Consider the following 24977-nt stretch of genomic DNA (forward strand, 5'->3'; position numbering starts at 1 on the left):
CTCATTACACATGACATGAGAGAACATGCAATATTGCTAGTAAGATAATATGCTAAATACCTGTTGATGACAGACAACTGGCGTTTCCTTAAGGTTTGACTGAAGTAATGTGTTCAGACAGCAGAATTATTGTTGAAATGGAAAACAGTGACGCTATCTATACTTTTAAATCATGCACCATTATGCATACTAGCTCATAAAAGGAAGTGTATGGGATTATATGCCCTAAGACATTTGAATTTTGGTTCCACTTATCGGTCTCTAAAGGTACGTTTTCACTCACGCATGTTTGTATAAATGGCCTTGATTAGGGGATGCCAAATTATGGATTGCACTTTTGATCAGAATATGAACATTTGTTTAGATTTTTTTTACAACAATTAACTAATAAAATCATACATATCTGATGTTGTGTTAGCTATGTCCACTAGAGGGCCAAAAAGTATTGCCAAAAACACTACAAGCATTGGTGGCACGGATGGTGCAGTGGGTAGCACTGCCGCCTCACAGCAAGGAAGTCCTGGGTGTGTGAGTGAATGGTGTGTGTGCCCTGTGATGGACTGGCGACCTGTCCAAGGTGTATTCCTGCCTTTCGCCCAATGTATGCTGGGATAGGCTCCAGCCCCCCTGCGACCCTGTTCAGGATAAGTGGGTTCAGATAATGGATGGATGGATGGACTACAAGCATGGTTTCCCAATTTAACAGCATTTATAAACAGAACATCAAAATGTAGGAATCATAAACATGAACATAATGTGTATATGCACGCACTTGTTCTAGCCAGCTCTCCAACCTTGTGTGCTTCATCCAGATAACGCTACTAGCTGAGAGGATAAGATAAAACAACAACAGTAACACTGTAGTTGGTAATATCTAAACCAATTATATCATCCGTTACTCGTTACTCATACTCGGAAGTGGGCATGACGTAACACGGAAGTGGTGTCGTTTAAACAGTCCCCCGTACTACATTGCGATTCGTAGTACATTGAAACCATTATTTTCACCTGAAGCACAACTACTGCAGTTTTGCACTTTGTTATGCATCTCTATTAAATCTTCATCTGGTTAATATTAATTAAAAACCAAAACCATCTATTTAAAAAGATGTGTGCACAACATTCATATCAGAACCACTATCCGTGTTGCCGTCACACTCGCCTCTTTAAACACACACCCATGTTTTCTGAAAGCACTATACTTTTAAGCAACACATCTGTCAAAGTTTGTTACATCAATAAAATATGGAGATAAAAATCACTGAAATAGCATACCCTAAATCACAAACACTTGTGTGACCAGTGACCACACACAGAGGCAATGGAGCGTTTAACGTTATAGTACTGTTAGATTAACATGAAGAGCCAGAAATGGAGGCTATGAGTAGTTAAACATAGGTGAAGAATGGCTCGAGATGAAGGATTTTCAGCCGTGTGTTCAGACCACTTCAGATCACAGGTAATCTGACCAGAAAAATCGATAGGACATAACAAGCAAGCTCACTAGCTAGCTAGCTAGCTACATTAATGTGGCAGCAATCTAGAAAATCCACCATAAGCAACTTCACCACGAACAACTTCAACAAACAAATGAAGCGAAATTTTGTACAGAAAAATGTACTACCTTACCTCTAGCTAAAATAATGTCCATGTCCACGAAATCATGATCCTCAGTCCTTACAATTAACTTGGGCATTTTTAATCCTGGATCATTTATGTCTAACATGAGCTCTGTACCATAGGTATTTGAAGCACATGGCTGTGTGTTTACAACGGGTCATGTTTTCCCCAACAGCAGCCTTTTATGTTAGCAGTGTGCTACCTTTTAAACTCTTTACCTCTGAATGAATGTAATAAATTACGGAGCTATAATATGTCAAATATATATTATATATAAAATAGAAAAGAACAGAAAAGCTTCAGATAGAACCTAAGATTCCAACAGCCTTCAAAATAGAGAGGAATTATTGAAATGGCACAACCTTCAAAACAGAATTCAAAATAGAAAACAGCTATTTATTCACTGTCACCACATTCAGGTACCTTGGAAGCATCCTGAGGATTCCTGACACAGAGTTGCGCCATAGACAACAAAATGCAAACTGCCTCAAGCAAGCATCAGCTGCATTCAGTCAATTCTGGAGAAGGGTATGTCAGAGCAGTAACCTCAACCTGGACACCAAAATACATATGTATTTGGCTGTCTGTAATTCCACCCTGTTATCACGGTGTGAAACCTGGACCTCATATACTGTAGTGGAAATGTAAGCAGCTTGGAGACATTCCACATCAAAAGTCTCCAGAGAATCTTCTGTTGAGTGCCACTGAAATCCTCCGACACACTAACTTCATTAGCATAGAGTCTTACCTCCATCATAATCACCTCCCCTTCAAAATTGCACCAGGGCCAACACTGAAACAAAGATACAAGGACCAACTTAAAATCACCTTAAAGAGGTGCCAAATTAACTCTTTAATATGGAAGAGTTGTTTAAAGGGATTTAAAAAGTGTACGGACAATGTGCCCTACTTTGGATACAGAGACATAAAAGAGGCATGCCCAAAGCAGTGCCTCTGGACACACCACCCACGTTTCCATGCGCACAGCCAGCGACCATAGTCCTGCCTCCAGGATTGGTCTCTATAATAACTAAAAAACTCACAAGTAATGGTCATCACCAGATACAACAGACAGCCAGAGATGTGTGTGTGTACATGTGAGAGAAAGAGAAATACATGTAGAGGAAGAGAAGGAAACACTTGAGAAAAAAAGGAAGATAGAAAACAGCACGAACAGAAGGACAGACTGTCAGAAGGAGAAAAAGGGAGGAGAGCGAGTCAGCATGTATGTATTTTTTTCAGTCTGGGCAGGTCCCACATTTTGATCACAGACTGAAAATAAAGCATCTGCCATTTCACTTTCAGCAGTTCCCATGGCAACAGAATAAGGAGCTGTTTTTTTTAGAGATGAACTGCAGTGGGGAGGGCACAGGTGGGAATGTACTGACTACCCAATCGGGAAGTATCAGAGAAGTTCCCCATAAAGGAGAGGTCAAAAAAAGACCCATAGTAAAGTATTTGAAGTCTTTTTGGTTACCCAATGATGAACATTTCCCACATTGTGCTTTTGCCTTTTTAACCATCATGATTATGGTTATAAATCTATTATTGACAATGTCATGTTTTCCCTGATTTCCTTTATGTGCTGTCCCTTTTCTTGAAACAAGCTTAAAAATTACATACCCAAAATGAAATGGTTACTATTCTTGAACTCTTTTACAGGCATAATCACTTCTGAAAGGTAACTCTTTGGGGTTTGTTTTCCTTGAGTCAGAATTACTCCAAATATTAGTATTACCCTGGGCCAGTGAGACTAAATATTGCACAGCAAATGTTTTTTTAATAGTAAGCTGTAATGTGTAATTTAAACTGAAATAAAAATGTGAAAACAAGACATAAACTTCTCTTCACCTCCTTATTTTCTGCCGCAGCGCACAATGCTCCGGGGCACAAATTCCCCGTTGATCCGTAAACATGCACTCTTCTTTTTTGTTGTATTTATTTTTATTTTTAGTACATTACTTATTTCATTACATTATTTATTTGCTTACTTTACATGGTACCCATTAATGCAGTCTGACACAGTACTGTACATGCCCCAGTTTTACACTGTTCTACCAGTTCACTTGCTCTACACTGTTCTCGCATTTCTTTTAAACATACCTCCATATTGCAGTTCATGCATTGACTTCTTTGTCATATTTTACACACATAAAGGTGAGCAGCTGTCTGTGGATCGTAGGGTGGGGAAGCAGCTGACACATCTCTGTGCAGATATTGTAGAGTTAGAGTAGATTTGTCCACATGATAGAGAGGTGACTACAGACCTTCTCTAATACAGTAGGGTGCAAAACTTTGGGCACCCCTGGTTTAAATGTCTGTTATGTGACTCTGTATGTGATCAAAAGCAAATCTGAACTCTAAATGGTACAGAGTTAAAAAATCTTCATTTATAAATCATAAAAAAAGAAAAGAAAAGGGCCCTGTGCAAAATTTTCAGAACCCTTTAAGATTATTTTTTATTACTTTTTAAAACGATTATTTTTACTAAGGCCCCAGACACAGGTGATTTACTTGTTGGGGCTTCAATGAGTCGAGTATAATTCCAGGGCTTAACTTTTTATTCTGAGGTGACTCCATGTCTTCTAATGTATCCAACTGCAGTGGCTGTTATGACTGGTGTTAACAACCATGGGTTCATATAAACAGTTTCAGAATGAAGATGGTTCATTTCCACCAAGAAGGAGAAGGCTACAATAACTCTCTCAATGTTTCAAACAACCTATTTCCACTGTCAGAACATTATTAGAAAATGGAAGATAAATAGGACAGTTGAAGTCAAGGCAAGGTCTGGTAGACCAATAAAGGTTTCAGATAGAATGACCTGGTGAGAAATGCTCAGAGGAACCAACATATCACTGCAAAAGAGCTGCAGAGTTGCCAAAAAGATTGACCTCAACACAAAATTGGGCTGCCTGTAGCGTAGTGGTTAAGGTGCATGACTGGGACCTGCTAGGTCGGTGGTTCGAACCCTGGTGTAGCCACAATAATATCGGCACAGCCGTTGGGCCCTTGAGCAAGGCCCTTAACACTGCATTGGTCCAGGGGAGGATTGTCTCCTGCTTAGTCTAATCAACTGTATGTTGCTCTGGATAAGAGCGTCTGCCAAATGCCATTAATGTAAAAAACATTTTAAAATTAACTGTCTGAAGTAGGCAAAAGAAAACATTGAGAAGCCTGAAGCCTTTTGGGACAATGTGTTGTGGACTGACGAAACCAAAATTGAACTTTTTGTCCACCACCAAAGAAAGTATGTTTGGAGTAAAACACTGTGCCAACTGTGAAGCATGGAGGTAGATCCATTATGCTTTTGGGCTGTGTGGCAGCTAGGAGCACAGGAAATGTGCGAGTGGAAGGAAGAATGGTTTCCACCAAATTTTAAGAAATTCTAGAGGCTGATGTTCAAAGGTCAGTCCATACATTGAAGTTGAAGAGATGGATGGGTTTTATTCCAGCAAGACAATGATCCAATGCATACCTCAAAATCAACCATGAAGTACCTCCAGCAAAGGCGGATGAAGGTTTTGGAATGGTCACCACAGTCCCCAAATCTGTGGAGAGATCTCAAACATGCTGTACATGCAAGGAGGCCGAAGAGAATTTCTGAGCTAGAGGTGTTCTTCCAGAAACAATTGGGAAAAATACCAAAAGCGAGAATTGAAACTCTAAGCTGGCTACAGGAAGCGTTTACAAGCTGTTATAGTTTCCCAAGGAAGAGTTACAAAGTTTGACAGGGTTCTCAAAGTTTTGCACAGGGCCTTTTTCCCTCTTTTATTATCCATCCATCCATCCATTATCTGAACCCGCTTATCCTGAACAGGGTCGCAGGGGGGCTGGAGCCTATCCCAGCATACATTGGGCGAAAGGCAGGAATACACCCTGGACAGGTCGCCAGTCCATCGCAGGGCACACACACCATTCACTCACACACTCATACCTACGGGCAATTTAGACTCTCCAATCAGCCTAACCTGCATGTCTTTGGACTGTGGGAGGAAACCGGAGTACCCGGAGGAAACCCACGCAGACACAGGGAGAACATGCAAACTCCGCACAGAGAGGCCCCGGCCGACGGGGATTCGAACCCAGGACCTCCTTGCTGTGAGGCGGCAGTGCTACCCACTGCACCATCCGTGCCGCCCCTCTTTTATTATGTTGAAACTAAAAAATTAAATAAAAAGTAATCTTGCTTTAAAATTTGAAGAATGTATTATGTTTATCACGTTTAATGTTGTGGCATTTAGAGGTCAGGTTCACTTCTGTTCAATTCTGTTCACTTAGATATGAATTGTAAAAGGCTTTTTGACCAGGGGTACCCAAAGTTCTGTGACACAACACTGATACTGTCACGTTCCTTGCCTTTATTCTGATCATCTCTACTTATCCCTGTGTTATGTATTTGTAAGTTTTATTTGCCAATTTTCCCCATGTGGTCTCTGTGTTCTTGCTCCAGTCCTGGTTTTCTCTTTCTCCCCATTATATGTCTCCACTCTCCACACCATATTCACCAGCTTGTTAATGAAATATTTAATCAGCCAATCATGTGGCAGCAACTAAATGCATAAAAGCATGTAGACATGGCCAAGAGGTTCAGAAGTTTTTCAGACCAAATGTCAGAATGGGGAAGAAATGTGATCAAAGTGATTTTGACTGTGGAATCATTATTGGTGCCAGACAGGGTGGTTTGAATATCTCAGAAACGGCTCTAGACTTTGCAGAGAATGGTGCAAAAAACTAAAAACATCTAGTGAGCAGCATTTCTGCGGACAAAAATTCCTTTTTAATGAGAGAGGCCAGAGTGGTCAAAGCTGACAGGAAGGTGACAGTAACGCAAATAACCACACATTAAGTGGTATACAGAGGAGTATCTCTGAACACACAATACGTCAAACCTTTTAAGTGGATAGGCTACAGCAGCAGAAGCACCAATAAGTCTAAAAAATAAGTCTAATAAAGTGCTCAGTGAGTGTATGTATTTCCTTCCTGTCAATCGTCTCACCTGTTACCCATCGTCTTTTCATTAGTGTAACTTATAAGGCTGTCTGCATCATTAGTCTGGGCTACTTTGTTTTGTTTCTTGCTTGTATGCTTGTTCCCTGTAGTTCAAGCCACGGTTTCCCTGTCTTAATTTCCTGCCTGCTCTTTTGCCCTGTTTGTTTTTTTGTTTCCCATTCTGCCTGCCTGCTCTATGTTCTGGTCCTTTGTGTACCCAGACTTCTGCCTTTTGTATTTGCCTTCTGTTATGTCTTGGATTACCTGTTACCGAAATTTGCCTGGACTATTGGATTTTGATTCTTCGATTGTGTTTGGTACCTTTGTTTGAACTGCCTACCTGTGTTTGGACTTGTTATAATGACTACAAACTCGTTTATCTCCGCTGAACCTGTTTGCCTGCTCTTGACCACTGCCTGTCCTGCATTAAAGCCTGCCATTTCACTTCATCCTTGAGTCTGCTATTGGTTCTTCTGTTCATGACCCTGACAGATACATTGTTCTAGCAGTTAGGCAACAGGGATGGTTCTGCACTCACCAAGAACTTCATTAGGAACACCTGTACACCTACTTATTCATGAAATGATCTAATCAGCCAATTGTGTGCATAAAATCATGCAGATACAGGTCAGCAGCTTCAGCAATATTCACCCATCAAAATGTGGAAAAAATGTGGCGAGCAGAAAAGCATCTCAGAATGCACAACACGTCGAACCTTGAGGCAGATGGGCTACAACAGCAGAAGACCACGTGGGGTTCCAATTCTGTCAGCCAAGAACAGAAAGCTGAGGCTGCAGTGGGTACAGGCTCATCAAAACTGGACAGTTGAAGACTGGAAAAACATTACCTGGTCTGATGAATCTTGATTTCTGCTGAGGCATACAGATGATAGGGTCAGAAGTTGGCAGCAACAGCATGGATCCATGGACCCAACCTGCCTTGTGTCAATAGTCCAGGCTGGTGATGGTGCTGTTGTCGTGAGCCACGGACCCCTTGCCGAGCTCAGACCTCACGTTCCCACGAGCAGTACCTCACCATGAGGTGTCTCGGGGACGAACTCAAGTACTCCGAACGTCCTGGAGCCCTGGTAAGTTCTACTGAACTTCCAGCCCAGTCTCGAAGTGAAGGGTGTGATGCAAATCTGGTAATCGATGTCCTGTATTCAATGTATTCCTCTAAAGACTCTTTATCACATATGATTATAGTAAGATATACTTTATTATAATCAATCAAAAGAATAGAGTTATACAGATTACAGTGTACATATCATCTTTTGCAGTTTGCTAATCACATGCAAGTTACATATACCCCTCTTAGCTCTTTCTAAATTACCTTTCCACCATGATGTTTAAAAATCAAGGTACACCCCTCCAATATCCATCCTCTTTGGCCTTAGCCTTATCCTTTAGCTCCCCCTTCTGGACGTTTTAAAAAGAAACTATTCCTTGAATATTATATTTATCTAACTATGATAACTTCTCTACATTTTTCTACCTTATATAGTACCTTAATGAGACATAAAAGATATTAAAATAAAAGGAAACTTATGTGTTACCTTTCCTACTTCTACAAGTAATATAGATTATAATTACCACTCCAGCTTGGTTATAGTTGTTCTGCGTGGCTCTTTCTTCAGCTGAGTCCGCACCGCGTACGTCACTCCTCTCTCCATATCCATATCCTGGAGTGGCACGCAGAGGGAGCGCGCCACTCCAGCTTGACTGTCTTGCGTTGCTCTCTCTTCAACAGCTCGTAGATATCTTCTGAAGCAAAATTCTAAGATCCCACCCTAAGGTCTAAAAGCTTATTCCTTCTATATCTTTTTTGCATACAAAAGTTTACCTTTTTGATAAGAGATGTCCCCAATATTTCAAGCGGGAAGACATTTATCTCTTATGTAACTTGTTTTTTAATGATCATATTAATTATTTCTGTTTTTCCAATTGTCATTTTCTCATACCTCAAAAGAAATTTCCCCAATATTTTATGTCATGTGCCCCTCCAGTTTGGGAATTTCCACCATCTTAATATATGAGTGGAAAAACACTAGCTCTTATGTAATTTTTTTATGAACCTATTCATCACTGGTATTTGTCTCCCTGTCATAATCTCTCCTTGGACTCTCTCCAAACTTTGACTTCATACAAGCCAGAAGTTAGTGCCCTCCACCATCTCAACACACTCTTCAGGTGCCCCTCTCCGCGGCGCCTTAAGGGATCTACAAAGGACATCCAGCCAATAGCTGAGTGTAAATCATCCACCAACTCTTCTATAGTCAGTCCTTTGAATCTATCCGAAAAATTATTTGTGCTATAATCAGGAAGGCCCTTAAAGCCTCTTAATCTTCTTTCGGTATTGACATCCCTTCCGTTTTCCTTATTTATTTATTTTTTTGTTTTAGCCAGGCATTGTGCCCCTCCCCTGTAGGGTTGGGGTATTCTCAGTCAGAACTTTAACCTTGCTCCTTAAAACCCTAAATCTAAGTCCCCCGACTTCAGACTCCTCTACTGACAAGTATGGCTGCTCATTCTCTGAACCACATATTTTTCTTCTTACGGGCGTTCTTACTACCACCTCGATGGCGTGTGCGAGGGGTTAACAATGCATTCCTTTCTAACCCATCCCCCGTCAATCTCTCATCAGGGGGGCCTAGGGCCGGGTCCTCGACACTGTAATGGTGTGGGGAATTTTTCCTTGGCACACTATGGGCCTGTTTATACCAATCAATCATTGCTTGACTGCCACAGCTTATTTGAGTGTTGTTGCTGCCCATGTGCATCCCTTCATGGCCACAATTTACCCATCTTGTAATGGCTACTTGCAGCATGATAATGCACCATGTTACAAAGCAAAAGTCATTTCCAACTGGTTTCATGAACATGACAACGAGTTAAATTTTCTTCAGTGGGCTTCCCAGATCTGAATTCAATAGAACGCCTTTGGGATGTGATAGAATGGGAGATTCACAGCACAAATGAGCAGCTGACAAATCTGCAGAAATTATATGATGCAATCATATCAACATGGACCAGGATCTCAAATGAATGTTTCCAACATTGTGGAATCTATGCCAAGAGGAACTGAGGCTGTTTCGAGAGCAAAGGGAGGCCCTACCCAGCACCAGTATTCCTAATAAAGTGCTTAGTGAATGTATAATCCAGGATTGATTCTCAGGCAGGGTGCTTCTCTGGTAGTCTTGGGAAAGGGACATTGTAAAATATTTATGCAAATTTACCTTAAATGTTTTATTGGATTCACATTAACTGGCAAGCATATCAGCTGACAGTAATTTACTTTAAGATAAAAATACAGCTTTTAGCAGTTTTTGTAAATTAGTAATATCCTTTAATTAGTAACATTCTTTAAATCAGGATAACAGTAAATGTATTGCAAATGCACAGTATTGTATTGGTTTCTGTGCTGCCAGTAAGTTACTGTAAACATAATTTCTTTGCAGTAATATTAATGAAATACATCCATTATGTATCTCAGGTATCCCATTTCTCACATACAAACTCTAACACATTGCATGTGTGGAGCACAGAAGCACTGTTGAAGAAACAGACTTGCTAGAATAAGGTTATTTTTACATCAACAAAAAATGTATGGGCTTCTTGTTCTGCATTTATTTACCCTTAACACTTCTTCCCTTACATAAGTCTCTGTACCAATTTTAGTGTTTGAACTGATAGTTTGCACATTGCTGCAGGATATGACATATGGATGTCCAGACGCTCAGCATTTCTATTACGGCTCACATGTGCATTCACACAGATCTCACTGCTGCCTCAATAAATATCCAGCAGGATAAATATATAATACATGACATACTGTATAAGCTTTGATAACCAATAAAGTAGAGTAGGGTTGAGCGCAATGGAGTATAATGGAGTAGAGTAAAGTAGAGTGACAGTATTATTGTTTGGAGTAGAGTTGGTTAGTGTAGGAAGTGCAGTGGTTTCTTTCAACAGCAGAGACTCATTCTGCTTCGGGCTGTGGCTTCCTATCTGACTCTTCTCTCTCTGCCTCAAATGTTTTAATAGCATTAATATTTTAATAGTGATAGCTCTTTAATGTGCAAATAAGATTCCATTTGGCGGTACTGCATTTACCCCTGCCTACCAAAAGCTTATTTCTTTTACTTTTTACTCTCTGCCAAATGATAAAATAAAATGATACATTTAGTACAATCAAGTCCACTAATTACAACTTAATTACTACTTTAGTAAAACTCAAATACACTAAGCACAAAAACATAGGTTGGAAATAGTATATTTCAAATGTACTTATTATTTGCACTCAGAAATATATAAGTATATATAAGTGTCTCAATGTACTATGCATATACTTAAACACATGCAGTACTGTGCAAGTCTTAGGCACCCTAGATTTTAAAATACAATTTAATATCTTTTATTTCTGTTTTAGTCGTCTTATTTTTAGTTTTCTGCGTTACTGTGTCAGTAGAAAAGAGCAAATTTCAATTAGCAATTTTTTTTTTTACATATAACATATTGTATTTTCTTAATTAAAGTAACAAGATAAAAACTTGATTGAGGCTGTCTGGGTTGCCCACGGAGCCAGAAGCACGCAGAAAAATTGTTGCAAGTTCTCCAAACTGCTTGGAAGAACCTACCAGCCATCTTATAAAACTGCAGGACAGTTTACCTAATAGAACTGATGCAGATTTAAAGGTGAAGGGTGGTGACAACAAATACTGATTTGATTTAGTTTTTAACTGCTGCTTATAGTACAATTTTCAATATGAAGAAACTGCCAGGGCTCAGAAGAACAGCACAGTAGCAAGAACACAGAATTGAGTTCAGAGTTTTTATTATAAACTTGGTGGCAGGGTATACAGGCGAGGGTTGATAGCCAGCAAACAGAGGAATAGGCAATTCATAAACAAGTGTCCAGGCAGAGGGTCAGTACACCAGCAAACAGAGATAGCAGGGATAATCCAAAATGAATTTGAAGTCACAGGCAGACGGTCGATAACAAACATGCAAGCCAAACAAAAACAGAATCCAGAAACGAAAGTTGAAAAGCCAAAACTGGTCGTTAAACTAAGGATCAAAACAAAACAGACGGATAAAGCATGAGGCAAAGGTCTAGGACAAAACAGGTCAGAACAGTAATCACTCAGTAAATACCGCTGGAGATTATGATCAGGACAGATAACAATCTGGCAAGGAAAGAGGCTTTAAATACACTAACTAATAAGAATTCAAACTAGACACACGTGGGAATAATGACAGTAGACAGGAAGGAAGTACATATAAGGAGTGGTGAGGCGGAGACATGAAACAAGACACAGGTGATACGAATGAATGAATGGAACAAACCAGGAAACAGACTACAATGTGCATGGAGAGTAACAATACACGGAAACGATAACAACTTAGACAAAAATAGACAATGAAAATCACAGAACCTGACGGAAACTTTTAATTTGATTTTTTCGCGAGGAATCTATGCTTTATAGAATTGTGCCTAATACTTGTACTGCATAGAACTGTATACTTGAAAATAAATGCATGAAGCCATGATTGATGAAATAACAATACAAAACAAAAAAACACAATAAAAAATGGCAACAGGGCTGTACAGTCAATAGCCTTTAGCCCAGGGGTATTCATCGTTGGTCCTGGGGCACCCTTGTGGATGCTGGTTTTTATTCCAACCACAATTCCAACTGCAGAATTTGAACACGCTGTTAAGTAACAGATAATACCCTATGAACAAGTCAGTTATGAGGAAATAACTAATCGACAGTGTGGTGCTACCACGGTTTACCACTCTGAAGGGCAGTTATTTCTCATAACTAACTCATTCATAGGGTATTATCCTGCTTATACCACAACTAACTTGCCAAAGTAATGTAGCTATGGACAATACATTTTTAGTTTAGAAAATGTTTTAATTGAAGTACAATGGTAATGGGAGAAAAAATTCTCCCTGTTGCTGAGAAAAAAAGAACTTCCCATTCTCAACTAAAGCATAGAAAAACTTCAGTATTCTGTTGAGTTTTACAGCACTGTAGCTGTCAAAATTAGCTGGTATGCCAAATTAGCATAAAATGGCAATGGTCCATGCTTTTTTTTTTTCGGTGTCTGTGATTTTTTATTTGGTCAATCTGCTCCTCATTCAGGTGTCTGTGCCTCTTTCCCCCTTGTTTTCTTTTTGTTATTTTTTCTTCCCGTGGTATAATTTTTCTTAATTTCCTTTTCACATGATTTTCAGATGGATTATTTAACATGTTAAGCCGTATTATGTCAGAAATAGCTACAAATGTTCCTATGCCTACTAATTAGGTTCCTAAAAAAAGTAAAAAATGTTTTTAAACACAATGCAGGTTTGGCTCATTATCATTTTCTCTGTCTTTTAATTCTTCATTCTACCAATTGGTTATTTTAGTGGCCATGTGTTTGTCCACATTTCCATCAATTTGGAGCCTACTGATTCACATTAGTCTTTAACTTCCATCCATCCATTATCTGAACCCGCTTATCCTGAACAGGGTCGCAGGGGGGCTGGAGCCTATCCCAGCATACATTGGGTGAAAGGCAGGAATACACCCTGGACAGGTCGCCAGTCCATCGCAGGGCTAGTCTTTAACTTGATAAATTAAATAATTTTGTAGCTTCTTTTTCTGTAGCCTAGTTTTTGTAATATAGCACAAGAAACACCTGAACATGGGACATTTTTACATCATGGCATGCATTATTATTTCTGACATAATGTGGCTTAAAAGGGTAAATAATCCTTCTAAACATGAAAAGCAACCAGTTTAGGAAAATTAACCGCTTATTAAAATTCTGGGATTGCAGTTGTGGTTGGAACAAATGCAAACATACACAGGGGTACACAATAGTTTCCTTGATGAGCTTGACACTCAATAGTGACTGTAACCTGAGTTGAAGTGTCCCTCCTGGGACACTTCAACATCCACCTGGAAGTCTCCCAGTCTGCTGCCTTCCCACCATTACTCCACTCCTTCAACCTCTCCCTGCAGCATTCTCCCCAACCCACAAGGCTGTTTGTCTGTTTGTCATCAACCTCCTAAACCTGATCTTCATGAGGAACTGCTCCTCTTCTGACCCCACTGTTACCCTGGATATGTCTGATCACCACTTAATTTCCTTCTCCATCCCTCTTGCTCCCCCACCTCCACCCCCAGTATTACAGCCCACTGTAACCTCCGCTCTCTGTCACCTTCCTCTCCAGCTCCCAGAGTCACTGTTTCTCACCTTCCTCTTGAATCTTTCTCCAATCTCCCCACTGACTCCACATCTTCCACTCTGTTTCCTCTCTCTCCTCAGCATTGACTCTCTCTGTCCTCTTGTCTCTAGGCCCTGCATGATCCTCCGCTCCCAATCCATGGATGTCTGGCACGCTACGGACCTCCAGGGCCAGTCTACGAGCAGCTGAGAGGAAGTGTGGGAAATCCAGTGACCCGTCTAACCTTTCTTCATACCAGTCTCTCCTGGTGGCATTCTCTTCTGCCATCACCACTGCCAAGGTAGATTATTATGAAAACAAAATTCACAAGTCCACTTCTAACCCTTATCAACTGTTCCCCATTTTGTCTTCTCTCCTCTGCCAACTCAGTCCTCCTTCACTGCTGATGCCTTTGCAGTCTTCATTGAGAAGATTGCAAACATCCGCAGCTTTTTCAGGAACCCCTCTGCCCGCCCCCCTCTCTGTGCTTACCCCTTTTTTCTTCACTTTCTCTTCCCTTCACAGACACTGATTCCCAAATCCTGCTCTCCCATTCGTATATGAATTCACATGTGAATTGTTTGATGTCTTATTTCCTCTGTTTGTCATCAATCAGAAAAAGCAGAAAAGGGCAAGGTGTGTCCAAACTTTTGACTGTTACTGTAAATTAATGTAATTGGTACAATTCAAACCAACCTGCCAGAATGCCATGAATGAGAGAAGAGGCATAAATGTACAACATATTGAAGACTTGTAATTGTACTAAAGACAGGCTTCTTATAATCACAAGTTGTTTAAATCCCAATGGGGAAATTCATTTTTAAAAAAGTTCTTCTGGCACTAAGAATTGAAAGTATTTTAAGTACACTAAAGTACAACAAAGCTACTACAAGTTTAGTGAAGTTAAAGTACACTTTCATAAAGTATACTTGTAGTATGCTATCCAGGAATGAAAACAAAGTATACTTTTCATAATTAAACTAAAAGACTACTATAAGTATATGGGATTTAGTATACTTATTTTAAGTGCACAGAAGTACAAATGAATGACGTATATTTGGAAATACTGAAACATTCATTCATTCATTCATTATCCTAACCCGCTAATCCTGAACAGGGTCGCAGGGGGGCTGGAGCCTATCCCAGCATACATTGGGCGAAAGGCAGGAATACACCCTGGACCGGTCACCAGTCCATCGCAGGGCACACACACCATTCACTCACACACTCATACCTACGGGCAATTTAGACTCTCCAGTCAGCCTAACCTGCATGTCTTTGGACTGTGGGAGGAAACCCACGGAGAGAACATGCAAACTCCGCACAGAGAGGCCCCGGCCGACCGGGATTCAAACCCAGGACCTCCTTGCTGTGAGGCGGCAGTGCTACCCACTGCACCATCCGTGCCACCTGTAGCTGTTATTTTAACCACAGTCACTCAATTAAAATGAAAAGATTGCTACAATTAGATGCATTTATTGTCATTCTTCTCATTACAGACAGGTGTAAGAAGTATAGGACATAAACAATTATAAACAGAAATAAACAGTAAAATTAAAATAAAGAAAAAAACAATTAACAATAATCCAAAGTATGCATTTTTCTTTCTTGTTGGATATACTGTATATCAAAGACAAGCTGGACCGCATACGAATCACAAGAAATACTGATTGGTTTTGAATAGCTTGAACATAAGTGCATTGTATGAGCAAGCCCCAAAATTAGCAATATGCCATAGACTGTGACTTGCTCATTTGACCTGGATTGAGCAGGCGGGTGGCGAAGGTACACATGGCGATTAGTCTGACCGGAAAATTGCTCATCGATCAGCTGCATGAGAAACTGCTTTTCACTGGCACACCTGACCAGCAGCTCTCATCCCACTTTGGCACATGGTGATTCACAAAATTACAGAAGGGCTCAGGTGCCGCTAATCCATGACAAAAATACCTCTTTGCCATTGCGACAGCTTGCAAAATGCCAGGCGCCGGTCAGAAATAGTGCCCAGGGCATTAATACAGTAGGTTGTTACTGAGATTGTATTAATGAAAACTGACATTATTGAGATGTTATTAAGGGTTTTACTGGCGCAGGCAATATCGGAGACAGGGTGTCACTGGTAAACAAACAGGAATCTGATGGAAGTAGTGTTGTGGCCCTGTAGGCGGCACTCTTCCCACTTGACTGTCAGTGTTCTGACTCCCTGTGCTCATCACTGATTTCCCAAGTGGGTGGGGGGAGCTGATTACATGGTGCAATCCAGTACCCAAGTAATGTAAGGACCCTCTGGGATGAAAACATATGATTTTCCTTGTAATAAAATATTTATTCTGATTGTGATAACATTTATTTTGTGTGCTTATGGAAAATGTGTTTTGAACTAAAGAAAATTGAGTTGACAAGTTGAGGAAATATGCTGGAAATAGTTTTGCAATAATAGGCCTCTTTGTAGTGAAATAACTTCAACATTTCAAGATATGAATAAGACTGTTGTAAGGTTGATTTCACAGTGTGAAAATTGGAAAATGTCACGTTTCAGGTCTGTCTTGCCATGTTTTATGTTTATTCATTTTGTCTTAGTCACGTATTGTCTTATGTATTATGTTAGTCTAGGTTCGTCATGTTGTTTAGTTTATTTCTTGTTACGATTTATTTTCTCGTCATGTCTAGTTATGTTTCGTTACGATTATATTACCTTGTTATGTTGAGTGGTTATCATCTTAGTTTCGTTTTGTGTTATGTTTTGATTCATGTTTATTGCTACGTAGACTGGTTACTGTTTAAACATACACTTTTACTTGTCTTTCCGCAAACCTTGCGTTCCGCCTTTTCTCTCTCTCTCTCTTTCTGTCATTCACACCCTAATTGTTTCCATTTGTCTATTTACTAAAACTACTAACGCTAGATCAGGATTGGGTAGAACTAACAAACTAATTATGTGTTCATGTTACCTTACGTTTCTCGTGCATGTCATTTACTAATTTACTAATGCTAGGGCAGGATAGGTTTATTACTAACGATTACTAATTACCTTGTTAAACTCGTCATCCATCGCACCTGTTTTTCATTTCCTTTCTGCTCTCTAAACTAATTGTCTACACCTGTCTACACCCGCATTTTTTATAGCCCAGTCGCGCAACTGTTCTTCGCGAAATTATCTGCCTCTTGTTATGCCTCTTGAGCATTTACATTATTGATTACACGTTACGATCCAAGTCTGTTTTACCGACCATTGATTTCTGTTTTGTTGACCACCGTTTGGTTTTGACCACGTCCTCGCCTACCGATTTTGTACTTTTGCCTCGCTGTTTGTTTTATGGTTTCGAATTCCGCATCGCCCACGACTACGACCCTGCCTGCCGTCCGCCTGTACTTCAGCCCCGCTGACAGCTTTCCTGCTACCGGACCTCCCTGCACGTCTACCGACTACGAGTTTGCCTCTTTCCTCGGCACCGTGCTTTTTGTTTGTTTATTGTTTGGCTGGATCTTCGTGTATGGACTTTGCTTGTGTTGACCACTCTCCTGGGATTCGTCCCGAATAAAGCTCATTGTTTCTGAGTCGTGCATTTTGGGTCCAACCCCCACGCACCCGTCTCAGAAAATTGAAAATATCCTCTCTTGAGACTCAGGTCTGGCTGCTGTGACTCCCAGGCACTTCTAGAAAATGTTGGTCTGGGTTCACATTAATGTAATCCTTAGCCTTCGGCCTCAAACTCATAAATGTACAAACTGGTGTTAAGATCCATCTTTATCCATTATTGCTATACCTGTTAACACACCTGTGCTGTGCACCTTCATTTACACACCTGCAAATATTATCAGGGAATATACGTTCTGAAATTCAGTCCGCAACTGAGTTAAGATATAGTTAGAGGCCAGAAATTCATTAGTTCGTTCATTAAACGAATTCTTATTCGGTTGCTCACTGAAATCATAATGCGCAAAATATAACTTAGATGGATTCTAATTGTTTGGTGTGTGACTTGGTTTATTGCTTGGTGGGTTGATTTATTATTGGCCAATATATTGTGTGATTTAAATGTTGAAAACTGAAGCGTTATTCCGTGTCAGTCATGGTAGGTAAAGGTCCGATAAAGTGAGATATCGGCATGTCACAGCGCTCTCCCCTCCCCTCACTCGCGGAGAAAGCACAGCACGCAGTGGCACCACTGACACAACCAGTTGTTTTTGCTGGCGAATGTACGCACACCGGTGGCCACTTCAGCACAGGCGATAGGTACATTTTATTTCCAAGGAAACCTTATCAGCGTGGATCCATTGATCACTGGACATCTGTGGCTAGATGATTACACCTGCATTTTGCGCAGCTGGACTTTGTAAGGAAATGCATACTGCGACACACCGCTACGTGTAGGTAAGTGGCAAACATTTAATCTCCAACAGAGTTTAACTTTTGAGTAGATTGCTTTATCTAGGCTATCTATCAGTGTAAGCAATTAAGCAAATGTTAAGTGACTGCGTGTTTCATTCAATTCATACATGGAAGCTAGTCACTAAGAGATTAACGTTATCTTTTACATGCACACGCGCGTACTGAAGAAAAAAAAAAGAGATGGAGAAAAGGAAAGGGAACTGTTGTCTCATTCTCTCACACAGACACGGACGCACACACCGCTTTTGTCGATACTGCCCCTTTGGACAACTACCTGACAGTTCCTTCTTAGCAGGACGCCTCTCTCACAACAAGTAGCACTCCGGGAGAACAGCCTCAGGTGGACATAGACAGCCAATTCTCAGGAGGATACAGAATTTATCGGTAGAAGTATATGAAATGGATTCTCTACTGGGATCTAAAGCGTGCGACACGCATATCTGCAATACACCCGTAATAAGTAGTTCACTGCTCATTTCCTCGTTATGTAAAACCGTTCTTTGTGGAGACCTGTTCGAGACCTGTTAAGTTAAGTCAAATCTAAGCCAAAAATAGCGTGTACAGTCACGCTAGAGTCTGGATTATTGAGGGAATATACAGTAGATCTTGTTCTTGGTTGCTGACTGTAAGATGTATCTTTCTAAAAAAGTAATTCCTTGTGTAAACACGCGTTTGTGGATTGACAATTTTTTAAGCAAAAATGTATACACTCAGTGGTCACTTTATTAGGTATTTATTACACTTATTTTTTAACTTATTGGTCTTCTGCTGCTATAGCCCATTAATTTCAAGGTTCAACGTGTTGTGTGTTCAGAGGTCCGCTGCATACCACTGTTGCAACGCATGGTCATTTGAGTCACCTTCCTGTCAGCTTGAACCTGTCTGGCCATACTTCTCTGACCTCACTCATTAACAAGGTGCTTTCACCCACTGAACTGCACAATGTGTTTTTTAGTTTTTTCGCATCATACTCTGTAAATATCATCATACTCTAGCAGGCACGTGCAGAGGGTGTGGCTCCAGGTGCCTGAGCACCTGTCCTTTTTGCCCCAATTGCCCAATGTGCCTCTTTGATTTGACAATTTTTAAAAAGAATATTTGTAGTAATATTGCTGCTGGCATTCATTTTCATTCATTCAATTCAGTAAAATATATTCTGTACAACAAATGGGTGCTGTAAAATAGGTTATGTGCCCTTTTCTCACTTTGAACACCTGCCCCTCAAATGGTCTCTGCACAGCCCTGAACTCTAGAGACTTGTGCATGAAAATCCTGGGAGAGCAGCAGTTTCTGTGAAACCCCGTATGGGAAAAACAATCATTCCATGGTTAAAGTCACTTTGACCCTATTTCCCCCCAATTCTGAAGTTTGGTTCAATGGGGCAGCCTGTAGCCTAGTGTCTAAGGTGCATCACTGGGACCCAGAAGGTTGGTGGGTCAAGGCCTGGTGTAGCCACGATAGGATCTGTGCTGCTGTTAGGACTTGTTCCCCACATTGCTTGAGGGGAGATTGTCCCCTGTTTAGTCTAATTGGGCAATTCCAGCGTTATGGATGTGACAATTGGACACAAAATGACAAACAAAAACCAAAAAATTACTATTCTTATATGATAAAAAATGCTAATGCATATTATCATAGCACCCACTTGGCTGAAGGGAAGGGTCAAAACAAAAATCTTAAAAATATTGATAAGCCAGAAATGTATTTTACAAATAACTTGCATTATGGATTATATATATATATATATATACACACACACAGTGGGAGCAATAATTATTTGATCCCTTGCTGATTTTGTAGGTTTGCCCACTTACAAAGAATGGAACTGTGTAGAATTTTAATCATAGGTACATTTTAACATTGAGAGACAGAATATCACAAAATAATCCACAATGACAACATCATATAAATTTAATACATTTATTATCATATTTTTTCATGAAATAAATATTTGATCCCCTACCAATCAGCAATAATTCTGGCTCCCACAGACCAGTTCGTTTTCCATAAAGAAGCACTCCTAATCTCAACTCATTACCCAAAACACCTGTGTCAACTCGTTACATCGTTATGTAGCTGTATAAAAGACACCTGTCCACACAATCAATCAGATTCCAACGTTTCCACCATGGCTAAGGCAAAGGAGCTGTCTAAGGACATCAGGGACAAAATTGTAGACCTGCACAAGGCTGGGATGGGCTACAAGAAAATAAGCAAGCAGATTGGTGAGAAGTTAACAACTGTTGGAGCAAATAGAAAATGGAAGAAACACAAAGTCACCGCCAATCTCCCTTGGTCTGGGGCTCCATGCAAGATCTCGCCTCGTGGGATATCAATGATCATGAGAAAGGTCAGGGATCAGCCCAGTACTACACAGGAGGAGCTTGTTAATCACCTGAAGGCAGTTGGGACCACAGTCACGAAGAGAGCCATCAGTAACACACTACACCGTGAAGGATTAAAATCCTGCTGCGCGCACAAGGTTCCTCTGCTGAAGAAGTCACATGTACAGGCCCGTCTGAAGTTTGCCAAAGAACACCTGGATGATCCAGAGGAGGCTTGGGAGAAGGTGATGTGGTCAGATGAGACCAAAATAGAGCTATTTGGCATCAACTCAACTGTTTGGAGGAAGAGAAATGCTGAGTACAACCCCAAGAACACCATCCCCACTGTGAAGCATGGAGGTGGAAACCTTATGCTTTGGGGGTGTTTCTCAGCTAAGGGGACAGGACGACTTCACCGTATTGAGGGGAGGATGAATGGGGCCATGTACCAGGAAATTTTGGGTGAAAACCTCCTTCCCTCAGTGAGAGCACTGAAAATGGGTCGTGGATGGGTCTTCCAAAATGACAATGACCCAAAACACGTGGCCAAGGCAAAAAAGGAGTGGCTCAAAAAGAAGCATATTAAGGTCCTGGAGTGGCCTAGCCAGTCTCCAGACCTAAATCCCATCGAAAATCTGTGGAGGGAGCTGAAGCTTTGAGTTGCCAAGCGACAGCCTCGGAACCTTAAGGATTTGGAGAGGATCTGCAAAGAGGAGTAGACCAAAATCCCTCCCAAGATCTGTGCAAACCTGGTGAAAAACTACAACAAACGTCTGACCTCTGTGCTTGCCAACAAAGGTTTCTCCACCAAGTATTAAGTCCTATTGTTCTATGGATCAAATACTTATTTCATGCAAAAATATGATGATACATTTATAAAATTCATATGATGTTGTTATTGTGGATTATTTTGTGATATTCTGTCTCTCAATGTTAAAATGTACCTGTGATTAGAATTCTACACCGTTCCATTCTTTGTAAGTGGGCAAACCTGCAAAATCAGCAAGGGATCAAATAATTAAAGAATTATTGCTCCCACTGTATGTATATATGTGTGTATGTATGTGTGTATATATATATATACACTCAGTGAGAACTTTATTAGGTAGATCTGTACACCAGCTTGTTAATGCAAATATCTAATCAGGCAATCATTTGGAAGCAACTAAATGCATGAACGCATACAGATGTCATCAATCAACTATTTATCAGACCAAATGTCAGAATTGGGAAAAAATGTGATCTGAGTGACTTTGATCATGGAATGATTGTTGGGATTCTCCTGGGATTTTCATGCACAACAGTATCTAGTGTTTGCAGAGAATGGTGTGAAAAAAAACATCCAGTGAGCAGCAGTTCTGTGGGCAAAAATGCATTGTTAGGGTCAGACAGATCTTTGGACACACAATGTGTCAAACCTTCAAAGTGGATTGGCTAAAGCAGCAGGAGACCAATACGTCTAAAACATACATGCATAAGTCATACTTAATAAATACCTAATAAAGTGCTCACTGAGTGTATATACTGTAGACTATAGGTGATTTTAGGTTCCTAACCCCAGCTCTCCGTGTTAACATTTAACAACACCATCCAATAATTATGCAAAAACATACACCATGTCACATGGGAACAGCTTGGAAAAATAGTTCAACCAAGTTAAACCCTAAGAATAACTTCTACCACAATTGCAATTGTTTTACTAGGATTGGTATGGAACACAAATCGAAAGCTCCAGGATTATGTGAAAAGATCAAAAACATTTAATCAGACACTACATTTTTCCCATATTATGCAGCGCTAAAGATGGATTCCTGGTTGCAGCATGAACCTTGACCCTTCATAGATATCATCTTTCATTGTTGATGGCCAAGCCTGACTGTGTTCTGTTCCTTCATTTCCAGATAAATAGTGAGAAAGACAGAGAACCATGCGTGTTTGTACCCCAAGAGGAGCCCTGATTCAGCTCATAATCCTCAGCAGGTAAGGTTCTTGCAGAGTCCCCTACAGCAGTTGTTTCCAAACACAGTCATTGGGGACCCCTGTGCATGTTGGTTTTCGTTCCAACAACAATTGCTTTGCTAGAACTTTGTACCTCTCTTTCTGTAATTGTTTACAACATATATAACAATTAGCAGAATGCGAACATGGGACTTTCTTCATGGCATGCAAGACAAAATGTGGCTTAATAATCATCTCTCTAAACCTAATTAAGAAAAAAGAACAGCTTGTTAAAATTCTGGGATTGCAACTGTGGTTGGAACGAAAACCAGCATACACAGTGGTCCCCCAAGGCCGAGTTTTGGAACTACTGCCCTCCAGCATATTGGCCTTATTATGACGATCTCAAAGAGGATTACTTTGACAATAATAACAAATGAAATTATTCCTTCTGGAAAGGACAGAAAATCATTTGACATTTTGCAGTTAATAGAATTATAAAAGTGATGTTTTAGGGGTAGATCCAAATTTGTTCTTGGGAGGGGCATATAGTCATCCACTTGTCATTAAAATATATACAAAAAAGAAAATTATAAAAAATAATTATTTGGATGCTTCATTGGAGCAAGCAGGTGTGTGAGTCTATTATTTTCTGATATTAATATGTTCCTACTTGGTGTATGGTGTTTACAAGATCACCATATGTCTGTATGAATGTATTGAGGAGCTGTCACTTTTTGGTAACCTCCCTGGGTGTTTTCATCGGAATTAATTAGAAGTGCCATCTTATCTTTGTATATACATTGTCGGTTCGCAGTTCCAAGATTTGAAAGACAACATAACAGCTCAAAATGACCAATCAGGTCTAAATGGTGTTACGTGGACTCAAAATATTTGGTCACAAATAGTATTTGTTGATAATTGCAACAATTAGCATTTGTTTATATTATAACCACACAATGTGCAAGTGTATTCTGGTTATTATCTGCTACTCTGCTGACATGAGCTGTCATAACTTTCACTTATTTCTTTCTCTCAGAAAAGATGAACAGAAAGTTTGTAGAGGTGTTTAATGGACTAAAGAAAGTGCAATGCACGCAGATGATGAGTGGAGTAAAGAAAGGGATTTATTTGAGGCAGAGGGAGCATTACAATACCCATGTTATATTATGATTGAGTACGGATGGATAAATATGAACATCAGGAGAAACAGGAGGTAGGTTATTTCATGTAGACTGGCAGCTAAATGGCTGTGCTGCAGGGGATGGATGTGGCTGCCTGATCTTTTCCCAGAGACTGCAGGGATGTTACTGTGATGTCGTCAAACATGGCCCAGTAAATTTAGGCTGTATCCCAATTATAAAGAGCCACTCATGTCCCTCTTGGGGAGTCATTGACATCAGTTGGTGCAAGTGTAATGGGTGAGAAACTGCCTGAGGTGGGATTTGAACCCCGGCCTCTCACTCGTCCAAATATTTGTTGAACAAACGTGTTACCAAGTCAGCTAAAGACGAATTCGCCCCTAGCCAAGGGCAACAACGTCCTTTTGAATTTGAGGGTTACGTCATCAGGGAGCGTTGTCGAGGCAACCTGCTACAAACTGCAAATTAGCTGAACTAACCACGCTACACTAGTATGTGATTTTACACAAATTAGATTATATCCATGTAAACATTTGTGGTAGCTAGCAACCTGCTACAAACTGCAAATTAGCTGAGCTAACCACGCTACACTAGTATGTGATTTTACACAAATTAGATTATATCCATGTAAACATTTGTGGTAGCTAGCCAACTTCATTAACCCAACCCAAACAGTTTTTCTACCTACCTTTTTAATGCTTATGTTGCATATATGAAGGTGCATATAAAGGTGCTATGTACAGTACTGTCTATGAAGCTCTGGAACAGACAATTCATAGAAAGTGTTATATAACCCTTTATATTTTAATTTATATAATCAACCATATATCATCATAACTATAAATACGAACTTTAAATATGAAGCCATTTTCATTTAAATTACACAATGCCTTGATTCAGTTTCATGGCATATCCAAAGCAACTGTGATGCTCTGTCTTACAACTACTGTACATTCATCCATTGCATACTTTGTACAGGGTATCTAACAAAAGAATTCTCCGGAAACCTCAGAGATGTTTATAAATGGTCCCTTTTAAGCATTTATCTGAGTGAGTAACAAAAGAAAAATATGGAGCAATCACATTCCAAATGAGAGACTGAACACAATTTTCCCTCAGTATATCCATTCTGTATTATACATTATATTATCCCAAGTGAACCTAATGTACAAGTGTGATCAGGACAAATGAGGCAAATGATTCCCATCAAGCTTGTGCATTATGAAATAAGATTCTCCAGTGCATCCTGTAGTTTATCACCTTGTTTTGCTCAACTATTCTCAGTGTCAGAACATGCAGACCAGGAAAGTGCTACTGGGTTTATTAGCTAGGGTTATATCTCAGGCT

At 40.1% G+C, this 24977-nt stretch overlaps 1 protein-coding gene across 1 annotated transcript in view; it reads left to right on the forward strand.

The window, feature by feature from the left end:
• Positions 1-17920: 17920 nt before the first annotated feature.
• The window catches only part of gabrz (gamma-aminobutyric acid type A receptor subunit zeta), a 41544-nt gene continuing 34487 nt past the window's right edge, over positions 17921-24977 (forward strand). Inside the window, exons 1-2 of the mRNA XM_061231216.1 lie at positions 17921-18208; positions 22452-22530. Of these exons, the coding sequence (XP_061087200.1) occupies positions 22478-22530 (53 nt within the window). The 5' untranslated portion in view covers positions 17921-18208; positions 22452-22477. The remainder of the gene's footprint in view (positions 18209-22451; positions 22531-24977) is intronic.

Source organism: Conger conger, chromosome 2 (genome assembly GCF_963514075.1).
Source record: "Conger conger chromosome 2, fConCon1.1, whole genome shotgun sequence".
Lineage (NCBI taxonomy): Eukaryota > Metazoa > Chordata > Actinopteri > Anguilliformes > Congridae > Conger > Conger conger.